Source organism: Halyomorpha halys, unplaced genomic scaffold, assembly GCF_000696795.3.
Source record: "Halyomorpha halys isolate HHAL.00 unplaced genomic scaffold, Hhal_1.1 Scaffold45.1, whole genome shotgun sequence".
NCBI classification, from domain to species: domain Eukaryota; kingdom Metazoa; phylum Arthropoda; class Insecta; order Hemiptera; family Pentatomidae; genus Halyomorpha; species Halyomorpha halys.
This window is the reverse complement of record NW_027113993.1, coordinates 2,494,372-2,516,557: the sequence shown is the minus strand read 5'-3', so window position 1 is coordinate 2,516,557 and position 22,186 is coordinate 2,494,372. Positions and strand designations below refer to the sequence as shown.

At 32.3% G+C, this 22,186-nt stretch overlaps 1 protein-coding gene across 10 annotated transcripts; it reads left to right on the top strand.

Annotated features, from left to right (window-relative positions):
- The first annotated feature begins 5,529 nt into the window (after nucleotides 1-5,529).
- On the top strand, nucleotides 5,530-15,952 carry LOC106688929 (uncharacterized). 10 transcript variants are annotated; one of them, XM_067051223.1, is made up of 7 exons: nucleotides 5,530-6,059; nucleotides 6,137-6,177; nucleotides 8,920-9,541; nucleotides 11,388-11,596; nucleotides 13,259-13,450; nucleotides 14,328-14,537; nucleotides 15,598-15,952. In XM_067051223.1, the coding sequence occupies exons 3-7, from the start codon at nucleotides 9,409-9,411 to the stop codon at nucleotides 15,739-15,741; spliced, it is 888 nt and encodes a 295-aa protein (XP_066907324.1). In that variant the 5' UTR covers nucleotides 5,530-6,059; nucleotides 6,137-6,177; nucleotides 8,920-9,408; the 3' UTR covers nucleotides 15,742-15,952. The 10 variants fall into 10 exon arrangements, with proteins under 10 accessions (XP_066907324.1, XP_066907323.1, XP_066907322.1 ...); XM_067051222.1 differs by adding an exon at nucleotides 6,312-6,488 and having other exon boundaries at nucleotides 5,530-6,177; XM_067051221.1 differs by adding an exon at nucleotides 6,307-6,488 and having other exon boundaries at nucleotides 5,530-6,177.
- Nucleotides 15,953-22,186: the final 6,234 nt, after the last annotated feature.

Below are 22,186 nucleotides of genomic sequence, written 5' to 3'. Positions count from 1 at the left end.
AGTGGAATGAAATTTTTAGAATCCAAATTGGTGATCTGACATCATATGATTGAAATCAAGGATGTATCAAGGTCTATACCTACTATAACGCCTATGCGTTACAAAATATTTTTTTCGAGGAGTTTGCCCATGATAGGTTATATAATATTTAAGCTGACAATGATAAACATGTTCTTAATTTTTGTAGAGCTCATTTAGAACATTTTAGTGAAAAAATAATAATGATATGATGAAAATTACTGTTTTTTTTTTAATTTAAAAAGCCCGAACGCTACGGTTCTTAGTAATACAAAAATTTATTTTTTTCAGAAATTTTTCAACTATTTAATTTATAAAGTATTTGAGCTATCTAAATAAGATGTTTCATAAATAAGAATGGCAAAGGGAACAAATAGAAACAAAAGGTTGTGTGGTCAGCGCATTACACAATATTTACTAACTATAAAATTTCGTATTTTTGTATTTCTCGAAGTGGAAATAACTGATATCAACTTGATTCCTGCTAAGATTACAACAATCTAACAAACGATAACATAGCCGTGAATGGGATCGTAAGAGTTCGGGTGGTTTTGGGTTTGCGTGTCGCTATTTTTCTCCTTTAATTACCCATAAAATTCTTAAATACTTTGCATTTATCGCTTATTTATTATACCTAACAATAAAAACTAGTTATTTGTTTCAAACCATGAAAATTAAAGGTACTTAAAACAATGATTTTTTTTAAATTCCTCGTTTAAGCCCTATTAAATTATTTAAATGAGAATAAGACTAATCTGATATTAAGCAAAAATAATCATGATGATCACGATGATGATGATTTAACTAGATTATTCAAAATCACTTAATCCGATTTTGAGGAAATCCAAAAAAAATTGATTATCTAATCACATATTTTACACATAAATTTTAGTCATGATTATGACGTAAAACGTAAATAGAGACGGGCAAATCGGTTACTTGGCCAATACTGACATTACCGTTCACTTCAGCTTAAACCTAATCAAGCGTTGTAGTTGAAGTCTTTATGCCCTCCTTTATTGAAGGCCTATCTCCTGCCCTCTCGGCCAATCAACAATGACAAATGAGCTTCTTTTACTGCTCCAGCCTTCGAAATGAAATCGTAACCCGGGTGCCTGATGAAAACGGCTCCTTATTGAATTTTAAACCACCCCGTCGTAAAGCGACCTTGCAGTAGGTGCGCGATAAAAATCCGCAGAGGCGCGAGGAGCTCCGCTTCGTCAAGGCAGTAAAAAGTCGCTTTACGATGAAAGCAGCAGATAGGGATTAGGCTGTCAGGAGGCATCAGTCGGCGCCGCTCTGGGGAAGACACCCTCCTTCTGCACCGAGAATAAATTATCGAAGAGCAACTGCAGGGAGGAAATCTGATTTACAGGAGGTGGCCGTGCAGCCTGCGAGGAGGACAATAAAGGACAAGGAAGTGGAGTGCTGTTCATAACGTTGCAGGGAGGAGGGAGCTGAATCATTCAATGAATCGATTATCTTCTAAAGAGTTGATACAGTTCTATAAATAGAAAGACTGAAGATTGAATAAAATAGTTTTTTTTTTAGAATAATATAAATTCAAATATATGTACATTCGCTGCAGTATTAACAATAAAAAAGGGGAAAGGAATAAATAAAAATCTTGGTGTGCCAAATTAATTTAGTCTATATCAAAAGTTATTTGTTATTAAAAGTGCGAATAAATGATTTGGTTTTTTTACGATCGAATAGAATTTTTTTAAAATTATTTGGAAACAAAGCCTTATATTCCGAGAAGCTTTATTCTATACCATGTAAATATTCCATAGCCATAAATATTCCATATTCCATAGCCGTTAGATTCCTCACTTCATTTTGGGTGTTGAATTCAATAGCTCTTTCGGGTGTCTCACAGGCGGCTGAAATACCACAGCATTGCCTATTTGTACTTGAAATTCTCTAAATTTAAGGGCTTAAAGTGTTTAATACTTTAAAATTCTCAATTTTTTACTTCGTTTTTTTTGTAAGGATCTCAAAAATCTTAGGGCTTGAATTAGATACATTTAAATTTTAACTATCAGGAGTTTTAGTTTACTACGGTCCGAATCTTAATACCGTAAAACAGGCTTGAGTTGACCGATTACGCTGCAAGAGAAGCACTCGCGCTTCCGGGACGGGGTAAAGCAATTTTAACTCCGTCATATATATGCAGGCCTCTTGTAAAGGAAGTCAAAGATAAATGGCAATCTATGTGGAACGAAAGCCCAATGAGCAAATTAAAAATTATTAAAAAGGATGTCAAGCCCTGGGGTACCTCCAGTCGCAAATGCCGTAGAGAGGAAGTTGTACTGACTAGGCTGAGAATAGGTCACACGAGGCTCACCCATTCCTATCTTATATCAAAAGAAACGCCTCCGAACTGCCAGTATTGCAATAACAATTTAACAATAAGCCATGTTTTCCAACGATGCCCATATTTTACACCACACCTCAATAGCTTGGGACTAAGCCAAGATATCTCAAAAACCATTGGAGACGATGATAAGGCAATAGAATTGGTGTTTCGGTTTTTGAAATCACAAAATTTACTGACAAAAATATAACTTGATTGGAAGAAAAAAATAAATAAATAAAATAATCAAATCAAGAAATAAATAAAATTTAACGTATATTAGCAAAATTAAATAAAATATACATGGCGTTGATGACCAATGAAGTTTGGTGCCTCTAAACAACCAAACAAACAAACAGGCTTGAGTTTAGTTATATAGGTGAGCTAAACAGACAACTTTATGACCATTTATACATTCTTCCTCTTCTTTCATTATGTTTTTAGGTAATCATGAATAATCGTTTATATTAGAAAATATTGAAGAAACTTACGACTAAATGAAAAAAAAGTATAAGTAAAAATTTATTTTCTTAAGCAAACAAAATATTTATTTACCTTAACAGTTGAAAATTTTTCCACAGTCAATTGTTGTCAAATACACTCCATTATGTGAAGACTTTATTTCGTACCAAACTATTTTATATTATATGGCAGCTATATATGGCTAGTAACAGGATGAACCGTGAAGTTAACAATAGCATTTGATAACTCTTTGTAATGTAGCATCTGTTGTTTATTGTGGAACTCCCCCTAATATAACTTAAGTACCGTTTGTACTTCTAACCGCCTCAACACCCCTTTGGCTCTCCCTCAGGTGGCAACAATACCGCAGCAGTGCAATCTCCCCAGTAGTTACCCTATCCCCGGATGCTGATGAAGCAGGATACGCTCTGAGGGGATAAGCTCACCTGGATCAGACCAGAGACCTCCTTCCTACCTGTTGGCAGCTCTGCGATCTAGATGGCACTGATTGACCACGCTCCTTCGTGCCCTATCTGGAGCACAGTCGGCCAAGCAGCTGTCTACTAACAGCTACATTTTTCAACAGAATCCTACACTCGATCATGTTCACTTGATTAACGGCTTCGATTCCTGATCGTCCTGCTCTGTCATTAATATCTCTTAGTCCTGATAGAGCTTACTCTCCTGACGGCTGGGTATTGATCGGCGGTATTTCTTTGTCCGTTCTGAGTGGGGTCTTTCACAACCTCAAAGGTACTCCACTTGGCCGGGGTACAATATATCAATTGACTACTTGAGATATTGTGCGAGGTGACAGATATTTTTTGTTAATACACTAAGAGTTGACATTTTATCAAATAATTGTATTTTTATTAATTTCAAATATGTTTGTAACCCACAGCCAATGTATTTATTTGTTAAACAATCTTATGATTTAATAACTTAAAGAAAATGGTTAGGTCATCATTTACAGAATTTAATTGATTATGTACATAATTCCTATTAATAATAATGTTATAATTATCATTGTATGTAATATCAAAATTGTATCAATATTGAAGAATAAATTTTGTTCAGGCACAAATAAATAGAAAAACCTTATGAGAAAGATTGCCATTTGTACCATTTTACTTATAATCTCCTCATAAATTTACAATTAAATAAACTGGAAGTTGAATTATAATCTTTAAAATGCCACTTTCATTCTTCTACAGTTAGGAATTTTTAAGATTTCTTGGGTTTTGTTCATGACAAGTACGTTAACTTATTACCAGAAGCTAACAATATACACGGAAGTTTCAGAAGATGGCAAAAAAGAACTTAACGAAGTTGCAATTTCAGTTAATCTTTTTTTTTTAAATCATCCTTTGCCCCGATAATTTTACTAAATATGCTTCTCAAAGAAAATAAATCGTTTTCATGTTTTAAAATATTACAAATACCCAAATGTAAAATTTTCTTTTGATGGTCAACAAAAAAAGTTTAATTTATTATGAGTAGATACATATGATGAACTTAGTAAATCTGAGCTGTGGCTTTTGTTAATAATAAATTTAAATAGTATAATAATGCCAGTGGCGTGTGTTCGCATGTCACATCAAAATTGGACGTAATTTCAAATGGAGTCAATAGAGGATAACATCATGAAGTTCCAAACCCAGTAACCAACAGTTAAATGAGTAGTGACTTACAACTTGGAAAACCCAACCTCAAACCGAAGACTGAAGCCCTGGCTGCTGCAGGACATCTTGTTGTAAATTCTATATTTATCAATTCCATCATTGACATTTTATTTTATATTTTTTTATCTTTTCATCCTTTTTCAAATTGTTGTTGTCAAGTTGTTTCCCTTCCCCCCATTAGAGGGTAATTTTTATTAACTATACTTTTCTCTCTTATAAAAAATTATTATTTGTATCCATTTATTTTATCTTTTTTTTTATTTATAACTTTGCATATAGTTAGGAGTGTCTTTTGTGCGAGACTATACATTCTCATATTCAATTTTTAAAAAACTCTAACTGTCATATTACCCATGTTACGCCTACGGTATTAAATAAAAAATAAATAAATTTGACGCATTTAACAATTGTTTTATCATTTATGGTGTTTTTTTCATGGGATGGGTTCGTCACTTCCACGCCTATTTTTTTGTGAGTGCCCCGCTGTAAGTGAGTTTTGTATAATTTTATGCTTGAAAAAAATCCCGGGTAGGACCGGGCTGGAGATCACAACCTTTGGGTTGGTAGACAGGCGCGTTGCCAAGCTGTTACCGTCCCCTCCCTTAAGAACTTGTTAGTAATAAAAAGGTTTCTAAGGAACAAGTAAAAACAAGGAATGCTGCTCTAGAGCTCAATATATAACTCGGAAATCCCCCAATCCCCACCAGTTACCCGCTAAGGTAAAAAATACGCAAAAATCGGCTAAAAATACATTGGAAGTGCTGGTATCTGGGGAAAACAGTGCGTGGATACAGCCAAATCTGATGGCTTGAGCAAAAAGGTTGCGCAAAATAGATTTTTCACTGCCACAATTATCAATTTTTCCTTTATATTTATTTTAATTATTAATTATTTCCTTCATGAATAATTTTCTACATTGTCATTTTACAATCGGCTTTTCATTCTTTTCAAAGGCAAATCCATTTCACACAATCTCTTTGCTCACGCCAGATGATTCGGCTGTAACCTCACACTACTTTCCCGTCACAATATGATGTGATTAGCATTGAACCCCTTAGAATTTTCAGAGTTTTATTCGATGTCAAAGGAACCGACATGCTCATGCTTGTTAGCGCGATACATAATTTCACCATCTGCGAACCTACCCACTTCTGTTTGGTTTTACTACGTATTTCTTGGGTTTCATGTGGATAACCTAAATGCCAAATATGAGCGACCAGCTCCATTTAACTTCTAAATGAACGTTTTTCTGTTGTTTTATTCTCCCGATATAACCGTTACTGATATCGTATAAGTTAGATTCCTAAAATATCGTACTAAACTGCGTTCAAGATATCTATTGTCCTTATTCTATTATTTCGAATTACGACAAACAGATTCTGATTTCGATAATTTTCGGTTGTTCCCCTTTTTACTTCACCTATAAGTTCTAGTGTAGTTCATCCATAAACCGTATCTCTTATTATGTACCATAATCTTAATCACCTAACCATGACAGCGTTGCCTGCAGTTGTTGGCCGGAACTCATGAATTAAATGGAGGTTATAATAGATTTTTCACAACCTTTGCCTTATATGAAATATGTTTTCTTCGGCCTCATCTGCTTTTCTATCCTCAGGAACATGTATGAAATGAAGGAGCTTAACAGAGTTTTTGACGGTGAGTGAGTAAAATATCTTTTACAATATATCAAAATTTTCCCTCTGTTTGTATTTATTGTTTATCAAAAGATATAAATTTTCTTGTTTTAATTAAATCGAATTTATTATTCTTATGTACTGCAACTAGAGAAGAAAAGATTGGTATTTCAACAGATTATCAACCTATTCTAGTCAAGAGAGAAAGATTTTAATCCATTATTCCTTTGATATACCTGATGAATATGCTTTAATTTATGGATGCTTCGGTGATAGTGCTTTTGACTTTCACCACTCTATAAACCAAGAAATATGTTAATTAACTGGCACTAGGTAATGACTTTAACACTAAATAAATATACTATAAACTGATGCGACAGATATTTATATAATATTTCTTATAAATCTATAATATGCTTAAATTGAATTAATTTTATATTTTTCCTTTATAAAAATGGTTCGATTTATTGTCTATAACTGATAACTGGTATATTTTCTGATAGTAAATGTTGAAATATATACTTTTAAAAATGAGCCAAGTTAGTATGTTTCAATTCACATTCTTTACAATTTCCTTATGTACAGCTCAACGTTACACGTCATTTGTGAGAGGTTACTTGGAAATACCTAGATATTAGGATATGTTGTTGATAGTAGTTGATGATTTCTTGATAGTCAAAATTCGTATTAGAACAAACCTAATGTCTATAGCAGTGGTTCTTAACCTTTGGAAAAATGAAGGAAACATTTTGGTAGAATTAGGTAAATGGCCGAAATGAATTAGGTAACCTCTACATTATCACGTGATACAAATTAAGTGTAAAATAGTATATTTCAACAAAAGCTAAGAAAAGCTATGTTCATAATTGAAGAAAATCTAAGATAGTAAGATCAAAACCATGTTGAGTTGACGTGGAATGATCTATTTCTAAACTATTAAAATCGCGGAACCCCAGCTGGGAACCAGAGGTCCATAGGAAACCATACACGATCAATACTACTGATTCAATAACAATTTACCTCAATATATTGACCATCTTTGGCCGGGTACACACACTCCGGTGTACAGGTGAGGTTTACCTGAGTAGGTATATCATGGCGTGCGTGTCAAGGCTTAATTGTTCATTGTATTCAGTTATTATTTACAAACGGCATATAATTTATTTAATTTGATTTCATATTTTCATTAAAACTTAGTTGGGTTTATTTGGCAAGTACAACCAATGTGAATCTATTGTCGAAAGAGGCTTACGATCCTGGTGACAATTTCTGTTCATAGTAGCAGTATCACTGTGAGAGAGCAATACAGCAAACCTAATCTCACTGACAGTTCAACGTGGTTATTTCATTACAAAAACTAATGGTTAAATACAACAAACAGTAACTTTCACGGTAAGGAAAAATTAGTGAGATCGAGGTGGCCGAGAATGTTAAGTACTCACTGTAGCAACATCGAGTCAGTACGGCCTCAATTCGAGTCTGCACAGAGCAAGTTTAAAGCGGACACATGGAATGAACCTTCCTATCCGTTCTAGAATAGGTTGGTAATTTATAGGTTAACTATCCCGTAAACGAAAAATGGCTAGATAGAAGGGTGCAGTTTTTCAAGTAGTCTACATGTGATAGTTTTTTAGTAACGAAATTTAATGAAATGAAATGAAAAAATAAGTTTATTCTGAGACATATGTCCCCTGAGAATAAATACATGGTTCATATATTAAGATCTTTATCTGGCAAGTGTTTACAAATTTTCGGATAGTAGAATAAAATTACATTGGTATATTGGCTCTACTACTGTTTATAATGTTAATGAATATATGCCTATTTATTTGATCACAATGATGTGGAGGTTTGGTTATACATTAAGTGGAGGAATAGGTGTTGTTTAAAGGAAAGAATGGATGAGAACTGGCGAATGGAGATGGGAAGAGAATTCCAGAAGGAGGTTGCACGTATGACGAAGGATTTGCTAAAGAAGGCGGTTCTATAGGAGGGCATATATAAAGCAATTGGTTGGGATCTGGTGTTTAATGAGTGGATGGATGAACGAAGAGTGAGAAGATCTAGGATATAGGTAGGTTTTTTGATTTTTATAGAACTTGGAATAGAAAAAAACCAGGGAGGTATTGCCTTAGTAAGGTTGGATAGAGCCACTTCAACTCGGTATACCAGCGAGAGACTTGAGACCGCCTAGGGAACCCAAAGATAAATCTTACAAAGCAATTCATGAGTCTCTTCAGTTTCAACTCAAGTCCTGCAGATAGCCCTCCATACACCAAGGATCCGTAGTCGAAGTGGGGGAAGATGAGGGAGGATACCAGGAGCTGACTGGTTTTCTGAGGAATGGAATTACGGAATCTTAGTAATTGTTTGAGTACAGTTATGGATTTGCGTGTGATTTGGGAAATGAGGTTATTCCAGGAGAGGTGTTGATCAAAGGTGACACCAAGGTTTTTTATTGTAGGATAGAAGTGAATCGGTTGGTTGTTAAGGAAGAGTAGAGGAGAAGTAGTACTGCTGCGACATCTAACCTCAGCTATCATGTGAAACCTAATAGTACGACAGCAAATGTAATAGTTAATACGATTATGCTAGCTACGAGAGCTTTGGGCTTTAATGGGTTTAGTACCTTATCCCCTAAACTAACGGAACTATTAATTTTTTTATTGGTTTGACAAATACTTCTTAAACGTTATTTTCTCATCTGCATTAGTGATGTAAATTTTTTTAATCATAATGTAAATCTATTTTCACATCTGTTTAGGAAACCAACGCAGAGATCACAAGTTCAAATACAGACCCCTACTTCCAAATACGGCGTTTCCTCCCGGGAAGAGTCATGGTACTACAGTCAGGGGAGGCCCGCAGGCTGAAATACTCTTAAAATAAAAAAAAAATAACATCTGTTCCAAACAATATTTTTCTTACCAGATAAATTTTTATAAAAGCATACAGCAGTAAGCCAAGATAACAATATCACATGCTTTCTAATTCTATCTATGGTAGGCAGAAGAGAAAAGGAGATACTAAAATTAAATATTGTATTCGCTTGTAATAAAATGGATTTTATTAGATAGTGGCTTAAAACTCAAAATGTTTTCAAAGAATCTCATAAAAAAACTTGAAATGCCTCCTTAGTAATAAATAACCTTTATTTTAGAAACGCTTACATTAAAATCGATTGTAGAACTACATGGTTAATGAGTAGAAATACGATAACAAGGATTCGGGTTTAGCTACTTCTGTATACCCAATGGTGTTGAAAATGTCTTACATCAGTGGCTGTACCATGTACATCATGAAGTCCATGTTCCTGTTTGCTTTGTTCCTGAGTATTCTGTGTGTGATGTTTCTCCTCATTCATAGCGTCCATCCCATTTACAAGGGTAAAGTGTTCTTATCAATATTTATAAAATGTTCTATCAAATATTATAATTGGGGTTAGAACAAATTGTTGGTACAAGTAATAGTAATAAATAAGTCTGTCCACATCATATATGATAATGTAGGTTATTTATGAACAAACATAACATTTATTTTTCATATGGGAGAGCCATCCATATCAGCTTAAAGGATTAATATTAGCAGCGGATGGATTTAATTAAGTATAATTTTTGGTTAACCTCGTTTGTATATATATTTATAAAAACAAAAAAAAAAATGAAGATGTTAGAAATCTATTTACTGGACAAGTGTATAGCAGCATGCTTTGACAATATTGTGGGACAGCTACTGTCATTGAATAAAAGTATGCGTGTTGTTCCACTATACTGGACTGCTTTCGTCTGTCAAAATGAAGGCGTTCTGTTTCTGCAGATTTAATCAATCATAAATTCTTTTTTTTCTTTTTACTTTTTTTTTTTTTATTATTATTGTATTTTCTATACAAAAAATAAAGTGGCTGAATGCTTCCTTAATCAGTTACTCACTTATTGATCACTGAATCTCAAAATAACATTAATGCCTTTGAAGTTAAAATTATTAATGAAGGTTTTCCTTATCTTTAAATTACCAATAAAGCTGGCTAAAGGGTTTGAAAAATTGTTACTCTTAAGGTGTTAAATATAAAAAAGTTAGTTTTTCGAACGATTTGAAAGCTAGTGGGCAGTAAAACCTAAAAATGTTGTAAATTCTCCCATATTTTTTGTTCATAACATTTTACTGTTGATATTAAGATCTGTTTTGAGAACAATCAAATTATCTTTTGAGTGAGTGCCATTAAGATCCCGAAATATATATACGCTGTAAAGAAGATGATAACCAGTTGTCATAATTATAACTAGACTTATTAATTGCTTCACGGTTGATGCGGATATATCTCCCGGGACCTTATAAGCATTCGTGGAGATAATTTTATTCTCCACAAAAAAAAAAATATATATATATATATATATATATATATATATATACGATGACATGATTTCAATATGGAACTAAAAATATAACAAATATATGGATTGCAAAGGTATGAGTACGGGATAATTGTTCCGAAACGTTGTTCAAGCAAAATATGGTATAGGTTATATTTTTATATATTTTGTAAGTTTATTTTCCAACTGAACAATTAAAAAATTACAAGATAATTTTACTATCCACAAAACGAAAAAATATTAAATGCAAAATGTGGGAGTACCTACAACACTGCACACTACATTAATTAAATATTAGATCAATCTCATTGATGTTTTATATTTCATGAGATCTTAAAAGATTGTACTTTTCACCGCCGAGAATTTTTTTTCTTTACACAACTCTTAACTAAATATTTATTTGTTTTTATTCGTTGCTTCGACATCATATTCTGTTTTACTTGCTCGCTCTGTTTAACGCCAACTCCACGAAATGGCCGCGGGCAAACAGCAACTTGCAAGGAAATCTACTCGCTCTGTAAAAACACGCTTTTGGGAGTACCATTCAGATTCCTAATTTCGTTCAAATAGTCGTATTGGTGGGGTTATAATACATAAACTTACATAAGAGAAAAAAAAAAGTCATTGTAAGTCCAATTTCAAGTTTTTAATATTTTTTTCTGCCTAGATTATTATGAGTTCAAAGGATCTCTTTAAGAATCTGATGAATCCCATGTGATTTAACTGGGAAAAAATCTTCCAACTCATGCTAATGCAAAAACTATTGATGGAAAAAATGAGAATTAAAAATCTATAAATGGACATGTTTTGAAATGCAATCCCTTTCGGCAGTTAAATATATGAGACTAAATCTTGTTTTTAGACCTTCAGACACCCTATCCACAATTAACGACCAAATGGCCAATCGATAATCTGCTATTAAACCTGACCCAAGACGATCTGGAGCTGGTGGGTAAGCTCAAGTCTGAAGTCCGCCCTCCTCCGCTTGGCAAGTACAGCTTCAACAGGGGTGAGAAGCCCTTCAAGGAACACGTCTTGGAGAGAGCGGTGCGCCAGTTCAAGCTCTTGGGGGTGAGTCTTTGAAAGTACTTATTATTAATTTTTTCTATGAACTAGAGTAAGTGTAAGTTACTTTCCTCAAATAAATTCTTATGTAACACGACAGTAAAACGTTTACCATTATCTGGTTGTCCTCACGTACAAGAATATTATAAGATTGGCCTCTTGTTAAAAGAAATAACAATTACATCTAAATCTTGTTTCTGTAGGTTCTAATATTGGAATTAAACGTGCAAAAAACATCTTCACCTGGTCTAATTTTGTAAATTAGTTATCTCTCTTAATCATTTTTATGCACTCCTCAAATCAGTCGTTATTATATTTCAGATTTTTTTTTCTCAGATTTTGAGTTTTATAAATTATTACAAACGATAGAATCGCGACTGGGAGAGAATCGCTGGGATTCCGGAGTCCTGATTTGCCATTAAAATGTGGATAGCATAGCTTGGCATAAATATTATATATATGTGTGAATGTGTTCAATATAATTTATTCTACTTTAATTTTCTTTACCTTAGTTGTTTATTTATTTTGCTATTTTTTATCATTTATCTATTTATGTTTATTTGAGATGTGCATATATTATTTTAATTATTCAATCATTATTATTGTCCATTCTATTTTTTATTTAACAATTTTACATGTTTTTTTGTTATTATTTAGTTACTTTCATTTAATATGTATATATGGTTTGATTAGAATACGTTGAGCTTTTATTCTCACAGCCCTACAGCAAAAAGTAAAAAAAAAAAATTAATAAATAATAAACCAGCGAATTCTCATTAGCACTTTTTTTTATATTTCTATAATTCATCTATATCTTAAATAGTACTAGTCAGAAATTATCAAACAACGAAATACGTTTCCAGTTCGTTGGTATGGGTTGGGTACAAATGATATACGGGAGCAAATACGAAACAAATCCTAGTATTTATTGCAAAAATTAAAATGCCAGGCCTCCTGTTTTGGAGTACGTGCATATGGAAGTCTACGAGCAAGAAGCTGTAAAGTGAAAAAAAGATGTCATTTCATTCATTCATGGTAAAACGGAACATTTCGGAGATATTTATGAAAATACCAGAGATACCTTGGAGCACCTAGGCAAAAATGTACGATAATGTATTAACATTTTAATTAATAGTGGAAAAAATATCAATATACTTACTGTTAGGGTATATTTTTCAAACGTATTTTGGAGATAGCTTTATCAATCAATACTGTATTTGGGTTAGTATAAAACAACACATTAATGTAAGTCCAATAAATACGTATTAATATTTTCTTTGTACTAGTTTAAGTCAAACTCTATTATGGATTTTTCCTTTGCTTTAAGTTGGAAAAATTTTCGTCTCTCGGAAATATTGTTGTTTAAACCTGACAAATTAGTTAATTGGCTCTTAATACACTAATATATATGTATATATTAAATAAATATGTACCGATATAACCCATAAAGGTTTAGAGTTGCAATACTTTGTTAAAAAGTACCGTTACTAAGTCAACGGTTGTGCAAGGAGGTGATTTGGACAAAATCACGCACGACCACCAGATTTGTCCTTTAGGTACCCATTTAGTATATCGTTAACTATTGAAATAGTCATTAGTTATATATAATAAAAGTAACTTTTTTCCGTATCATTAAACATATTTATACGACCCATCGTTCATCCACAGAGAGGCTATTTCGTGGAGGTGGGAGCCGGGGACGGAGAGAAGCGCTCGCCTACGATCTGCCTTGAAATAGATGACAAGTGGATGGGACTCCTCATCGAAGCGGACTTGAGGTTCTGGAAAGATCTAAAGTCCAAGAGGAGGAAGGTCACCCTAGGCCTCTCCTGTGTCGGTCTGGCCAACTCGTCTTATGTGGTATGTACTTACTCAAAACTTTGTTACAGTGTACGAGTTATCTGACAAAATAATTATCTCTAATTAAATTAAGAAAAATTTGCATTAATAATAAATATATCGTATGCCAAGAACAACAGAAACAATACTCTGAAAAAGTATTTCGTATTCTGAACTGATCTTTTTACTATATTCAGTTTTTCCCGTCTTATTAGCAGTTTTATCATACCTCTCAAAAAACACCTGTTGTTAATTCAAGGAAAACCTAGTTTAGTTTTTTTTCCTGAGATAGATCACTATTTTATGACATTTACCAACTTTTAATAATCCAGACGACCGAATTCCTTTGAAGCAATTCAAATTCATATCTAAAAAAAAATAATTATATCAATAATAAATTCAATTAAAATTATTTAATAATAAAAGTATTTAGTTATAGCTACCAAAAGAAATAGTTATTTAACTCGAAATCCATATTGTTTGTTTCGTCTTTATCTTAAAAGTTATCTTGTGAGAAATAGTAAACGAATTTTTTTAACAAAGAAAACACTTAAGCTGTGAAATACTTATTTGGTCATTGCTGAAAACTCCACTATCTGGGTCACATAACAATAATCAAACTATTGCTCTTATTGGTAGATCCATTTCCATCCCTACCCAAAAGAAGACAAGTACAATTAAGCGAGAAAAAAATTATTTGGAGTTTCATCACTCTTTATGATTAAAAGTTGTAATTCCCAAACCCTGTGATGGGCTTAACTTTTTCATAATTTTGGAGTTAGGTCGCGATTGTTTTGTTCATACGACAGAGTTTATAGTTTTGAGAAGTGTTAATGCTGTTGAATCCAGTATCGCCAAAGTATAGACAAGAGTAAATATTACCAATGTTTTATTTCAGGGTAAGTTTGGCCTTAAGGACATGAGCCGCAGTAAACTGATTGATAAATGGGAAGTAGGCCTGTCCGAGCTGATGGAAGTGAACTGCTATCCCCTGTACACCTACCTCCTCGCTGTGGGCAGGACGGAGGTCGACTTCCTGGTCATCAACATCAACGGCCAAGAACTCAAGGTGTTGCAGAGTCTCCCTTGGGACAAAGTCACCATTCATGTGAGTATGGAAATTGTACTTTTAAAATGTTAGAATATTATTACTACGACTGTTTGACTGATTGACGACTCTCATCTCTGTTTCAATTTGATAGCCCTGATGAAGCCCTGCAAAGTGGCACAAAACGTTGCAAAACAATAAATAGTTTTCTTTTACTATTTTGATACATTTATTGACCACCACCCAGACAATCCTACAATCTACTTCATACAGTCAACTATCTTTTTCCATTTTTGATGACGGCATTTAAAGAGGATAATATTGGAGGAGGTCATGAAAGGTACAAAAAATATAAGACAAACTATTTATTACTAACCAACGTAGCAACTTTCTTTGCAGGTCTGAATAAGAAAGTCTGAGCTAAATAAGAACAAGATACAAATACTGTATAATATGATAAAAGTACAAATATAGACATATTAGGTTGTATAAAGAAAAGTATACAAAAATATAATTTCAAAAAAAGAATTTAAACAAAAATGATAAGGATGCTAATTAATTCCTAAAAAGGAATTTAGTAAACTAAAATACTTTAAACAAAAATGATAAGGATGCTAATTAATGACAAGTACTAATGTACAACTGGAGCAATAGATAAAAAAATAATACATAATAGAAGTAGTAACAATCATGGTAAAATTAAAAAAAGGAAAAGGGGGAAGGTAAATGAGATGTCAGTATAGAGCAATAACAATTTGGGAAGAACCATTTGAAAAATATTAAATGTATAAAATTATAATAAGGTAACGTAATGGTGAAAATGGGAATAGAAGGAGATGAAAACAATTTATATGGTTATAGGTTTTGTTATTATTTATGAATAATAAATTTCAATAAAATACGTCATTTGTTACTAATAAATAGTTATTCTACTATTTTTGCACCACTTGACTATTACTCTGACCTTCTTCCTAAAAACATCTTGAAATCTCCTAAAGCTACTTTTAGATTAGATTTCTTGCAATAGTCACTATCTCAGATCCTGGTTATTACAACTAACTTTTTCATTACTAAAGTGGAAGTAATTAAGAATTAATTTGATGTCGTTGGCGTACCTCAGATGATAGCAGTTTGCTACGGGATGAAGAGGGAAAGGGTTGAAGCGAGCGACTACCTGTCCGGCAAGGGATACCGCCTGCACCGAAAGTATCACCAGGAAGGAGAGTCATTCCTCATGTTCGTCAAAAAGAACAAGTACCCCTAAATGATATATTATTTAATTCTTATGTTTTACTAACACTTATTCACATATGTTACCATAATGATAAGTGCATTTTATTAGTGTGAGCACTCTTTATGTTAAATATTTCTCAAACTTGTGAACTATAAACCTGTATCAATCTTAATAGTATAGTTTTAAGTTACAAATTGTTTAAGTTTAAAGTAATTGTAAATAAAATGTTATTTTTATTTGATATTTCCGATTACAATTACTAAATATATATTTTTTAATTTTACAAATTGGCTGAATAGTTTTTATTTTATTATTGTTATTTATTTTTGTTTATTCCAGGAGCAGAAATAGTTTCATTTTATTCAGGGTTTTTTAATTGCCAATAACCAGGTTTTTTTACTTTAATGTTTTATAGAAAAATCTTTTTGGTCGACTATTGGAATTTATTAAAGTGGAATATTTTGAAAAGTTTCAAGAAAATAACATAATATACTTTCAACAATTTCAATAACAATGAAAATAAATAGAGTAGAAGTTGACTTTATTTCTTAACTGTTTTTTTCTGAACTATTAATTGTTTTCTGTGAACTATTTGAATAGAGTAAAAACGCCTCCAATAGTAGAAGAGCTCAATCATTTGTAAATATATAAATAAATAATTTGAATTTATATTGACTGGCATGATTGTTTTGTAAGAATTGTTTGTTATTTTTTTTGTTAAGTGACTTAGATATTGTTGTCTCATTTCTTGATCGATGACTTGATTTCTTGATTCTAGATGACTTAGATTTCCGATGTTCTATAAATAGCCCTGATGAAGGCAGGGAATTCTGGCCAAAACGTACACTATTACATAGGTTTTTTCAACTTATTTCTGTTATTTTCTGACCGCAATTATCTTCTCCTCATCAATTTTTGTGATATTTTATTTATTTCTTTTTTTTTTTATTAATGTTAAAGAAATAGTAATTTTACATTCTATGGACAGATCTTTATGATATTAATAAATTCGGTGGAGTTTAATCTTTTTAACATTTTAGATTGGACAAAACCAAATAACTCAAAACTAGAAAATTTTGACTTAATGTGTTTCACTTGTCAGCCGACGATATTTTGTTATATATATGATGCACTCCATCCTGAAACATGTTATCTGACATTTTCTGTGAATTAAAGTTTCACCAGATTTTTTAGTACCGATTTCGTAGATTTTTGTTTTTAAATAACAATTATAGGTATTAAATTATGGTAAGTGACTCCAGGTTTAAGATAAAACACTGTAATTAACAAACATTCTATCATTGTGAAAGTTTCCATTTTTTCATAGACCAAGTTTTACGATCAAAAGCCTCGTGTATGTACCTGATACTATTTAAAATGCATTGAAAAATATCTCGATCAGATACGAGCGTTCCATTAAGTGTGAATTGAGGTATATCTTTAATCCCCGACTAACTGCCTGGAGGCTAAGCCCTTAGCAATCGATATTATCCTCTCCTCAATACTTGGAGAGGACTCGGCGAACAGAAAGAAGAAGACTCGAACTGATCTCGAGGAAAATTGCTGTCCACCTTCCCCCCCCCCCCACCCTCCTCGAGCAGTAAATGGAAGACCTTTTGTGTGCTCTCCGGCGAAGATCAAAAGAGCCAGCTTATGATTGACTCGGTCATTTGTCTGCCCCAGGAGTCTTTGCTATTAAAGATAAGACGTTCCACAACAAAGGGACTCACTCGATCCCTTATTTTAAAGCTTTGCTCCGGCCACTCATTTTTTATATTTATCTTTTCTTTATTTACTTCTTACTCTTTTATTGAGAACCAATTGCTAAAAAAACAGACTGAACGGAAACAAATTTCATTTAGTAATTGATAAATGTTTATTCGTCATTTATATCTTGCGATTACTTTGGTTCAACTAGTAATCATAATTTTGGACCATTATTACAATTACTGTGGCTCATCAAATAATTAAAATTACTAATCAGAATTGTAATTTCATTACCTAGTTTCAAATTACAGAGATTGAAAAATAATTTTAATCGTGATTGCAATTAATTTTTAACTTAATCTGCCTCAATGTAACGAACGCATCATATAGTTCGTCATAATTTATGGCAACGTTTTGGAGTGTTGTGAAAAGAAGACTCTCCGACTATTAACCATTATTACTATTAGGGTAGTGCAGTGTGTAATATACTATTTGTTTTTTCATATATTTACCTTAAATGCTGCAAGATTGTATTTTATTTTAGGTATGTTTTGATTGTCTATAATTTGTTCTGATTCACTTTCATAAACAGATTAAAGCCGAAATTGTACATCCACCCAAGTATCCAATCTAGGCCCATCAAGTATTTACCCTACAACACATTAAAAAAACTAATCAGGAATTGGTAAGTGGTGCTAACATTTATTGATTACTCTTACCCCATTCCGTCATTAACATGACCTCTTCGCAATGGAACCACTCACTAATAGATATTAGAGATAACAGTAAAAAATATTACTATTAATATGATTCTTTTTCTATGGTTAGAAAAAAAGGAAATACTATAGCTATCTGTGTTAACTTCGATTCCTTTTAGTGGATTTTTTTATGTCTTGAGTGAAAACTTACTATCATGCTATCATAAAGGACGGATACTGTTTTTGCAGTGGGAAGTGTTTTTATTATCATTCAATATCCCCTGTCCTATTTTCTGACCAGTTCTTCCCTGTTTCGTTGGCCTTATCTCCAATTAAATATTGATCTTATCGCTGTTTCGGAAGAACAATGATTTTATGAGTAAAATTTTGTGAAATTGATTTTTTTTGTGTTGGTGGACTCAAAAATGGATATGTTATGATGGATATTGATGTTTTTACATCGGCATAATTGTACTTTGCATAATTTTAATTCCTCCCTATCCCTCCCTGATTTTTTAGTACTATTACGTCTGTCGACTTACAAACATCTTATAAATGAATTTTTGAGCCAGCAAACACAAAATAATAAATTTCATAAAGTTCAGAGTTGTTTCATTGTTCTTCCGGACCAGCGGTATATAAACTTGGGTCATTTAATGTATAGTATTATATATACTGGCTTCAATAAGAAAATAATAAATCATCAAAATACTATGACAATACCAATTCAGTAGAACAAAACAAAATACTGACTTTATGACTATTATTAATTTGAGATCGTAAGAATACTCGAAGAAAAACACGTATCTGAAAAAAAGTTAAACATAATCAATCGGATAAAGGTTAAATTCATTCGACCAATTATGTATAAAATTTTCAATATACAAAGTTTTTTATTGAATTTTAATTGTTTCTTAATATATTAGTTAAATTAATGTTGAAGTTTTTTCTCCACCGGCTCTCGAGGACACTGGCTTTGTCTTGGTCCCGACAAGGACTGACAATGGGTCTGTACCATCAACCAATGCTAACTAGCCCGACCAAGTAACTTTGTCAATTTTTAGCAAAAAAAAAAACTGTGTGTCGAAAATGAATGATTTAAATGCCTTATTATTATATAATTTTAAAACAAAATATAATGAAATAACAATAAAAAAAATTAAATATCTGCTTGAATTTAATAAATAAGTGATTATTATGAGCTATGTCCCCGAATATTAAATTTACAAAAATCGTTTTAGAATAAGAAATAAAATTAATACATTTAGTAAGGCAGTAATAACCAGAATGGTCCAACTTTTCCTTTAAATGCATTACCTGCGTAGAGACTATAATTTTGATGGGGTTTAGAGACAAAAACATTGGGAAAAACCTCCATGAAAGTTAAAACTGGACGATTTTGAAACTCACTGAATAACAGCTGGTACTAGAGGCAAGCTAAGTCCTAAGTATGAATTTTCATTACAGAACTTAGCGGTTATTGGGCCTAAGTCCTCAAGCAGAGACAACCATTAACTTAATACAGCTCTACCATTAATTCGTCCTAGTTTATACCCAGCCACAAATCTACCCTGTTTATTGGGCAAGCTTAGGTGCATTTGTAAGGACCGGCGTAAGCCCCTAAGCCCTAAGATTATTTCATGTTAATTATTCTTGATAATTTACATTTTTACAGTGCTACGAAAGGCCAATATGTGTTGAAGATCTTATCCATTTTTATGATATAATAGATAACAATATAATATTCATTGTGACTTTAATTAGTAGGTGACCAACAGTTTAAAGTCAAATTTTTCATGTTGACCGGAACTAGATTTTTGTGTATATTAAAAAAAATAATAAATTACAGTTTAATATAAAATAAATATCAAACTTGGTATTTTAATGCTGTTTTATTATTATGTTTTTAACCTTTTATTACATAATCGTCCATTAAACTGTGGTACTTCGAAACTAAACAAGAAAAATCAACAATACCATTTCGATTTAAAACAAAAAATCAATCATACGATTTCAATTCAAAAATCAAAGCATCATTGATATATGATATCTCGTCTCAGCTACTATTTTGCAGTATACCTATATAATTTAATTTGACTTCCATAAGTCTGCTGAGATGTCCCTAGAATGAAGCCTTTTTTTTTTAAAAAATGGTAAGAAAAAGTTTTTCTTTTTTCTGAATTTAAAGCTTATTTAATCCAAGAACATTTAAGATATATTTACTACTTATTGTATTGTAAAAAAAGTTTGTATACTGATTTTAATTTATATCTTTGGCTTGTAATAAGAACAAACAATATCCATATTTAGTATCCAGTTTTTTATGTAACTTTGCTGTCAAAGAATAAATTTTTATAGGAAACAAAACAATACTCTCATTCCATTAACTTCAGTTTTTCAGATTAATTTTTCTGAATGTGCAATTCGAAATTGGTTGTTGTTTCTGTAAGCCATGAAACATGGAGATGAATATCCAACTTTCCCTAAAAATTACTATCTTAAGGAACACAGTTAATAATACATTTAAAATACATAATATTTAATATATACTTAAAAAAATAATAACTGAAACTGTTAAAATAAATATTGTTTTGTTTATTTATGTTGTTCTTTGCTGACCGCACCCTCCGACAAACATCTCCAATCATTAATCAACTATCTACACCTCATTAAAAAATAAGAGTTGATTGACATAGTATGTCACATATCATTTTATATTTTGTCCACTTGTTAATCTCTGAAGGTACACTTTCTGTGGAGAAATTGAGTAGGGAACAATGGATACTCTTGTCCAGAGTATAGTCACGTCCACGATAATGGCTTTATGCAATAATGGAATCCTCTCCATAGCTCAATCTAATAAGAGAGCAGATACCTGGACATTGATTTGGCTGACGCTGAGTGGCATCCTTAGTCCACTCAAGGAGAACCCTGAGGTAAGAAGAGACCTTAATGTACCCCTGCCTAACCAAGTGGTCCACGGATTCGATTCCGCCTCCGTCTTGATTGGATTGTCCATCCTAATCCAATCAGGGTCCGGATATTTTCAAGTGTCCCTTGGAGGAAACCAACAATTTTTCCCCGTATTGCTTTTTCCCCTTCTCCATTGGTCCGGTAGTGCCGTGTGTTCATGTCCTATGTGTGCGTGTTTAACGTACAGGCGGACATGGATTAGATTTTCTCCGGCTTCCTACCTCTCCCTCTCTCACCCTCGTGGCAAAACAGATTTGAGGCCCCTGCCGTGTTTACTGCCCGACCCTTCGCAACTCGATTCGCCCGATGAGATTTGACCGGGATGAGGAGCTTTTGAGAGGCGGGAATCCGTGAAAATCTCACAAAGGGTCTTTGATGTATCACTCTGCACTAAGTGTTTACGTGAGGAGAAAGAAGGAAAAACTTCCTTTGGCCGGTGAGTAGTTATAAAGGCATCACAAACTCACTTGTAACTGCTTCTTTTACGCCTTATCGGTCATGAGAGATAAAACAAAATAAGAATGGTTAATATTTTTTTATATAGCTGAAAATAAATCAAGAGAAATTAGTATTTCATCAGCCTATTGTATCAGAATTCACGTATAATATGTATATAATAAGTAAATTATTTGTATTACGCATTGAGCGAAAGAATTGTATGTCCTTATGTTACCTAAACTCAGAGGTTCAATAGACCATGTCTTCCTGCCAAGGTAAGTATGCATTGGTTGGAAAGTTAATAAAAAAAATTTAAACGAGTTGCAGCAAAAACAGAATAAACACAAAAAAGTTTTCTATACAAATTAGAGAATTATTTAAAAAATATATTGATCAAAAAATAAATAAATTACATTTCTTTATAAACACCCACGAAAAATATTATAATACAATAATAATAATAAAAAGCTCTACGAACCCGAAGGTTTCACATTAAAAATTATCATTTTTATTATACCAACATTTATCACATATTTGTAAAGTTTCACTATTTTCTAATGTACGTTTTCACTTTCACTCCACTTACAAATGTTTGTTTTAATAATTTATTTATTGTTATTTACAACTGTATAGAATTATATAGAACAAGTAAATTTGAT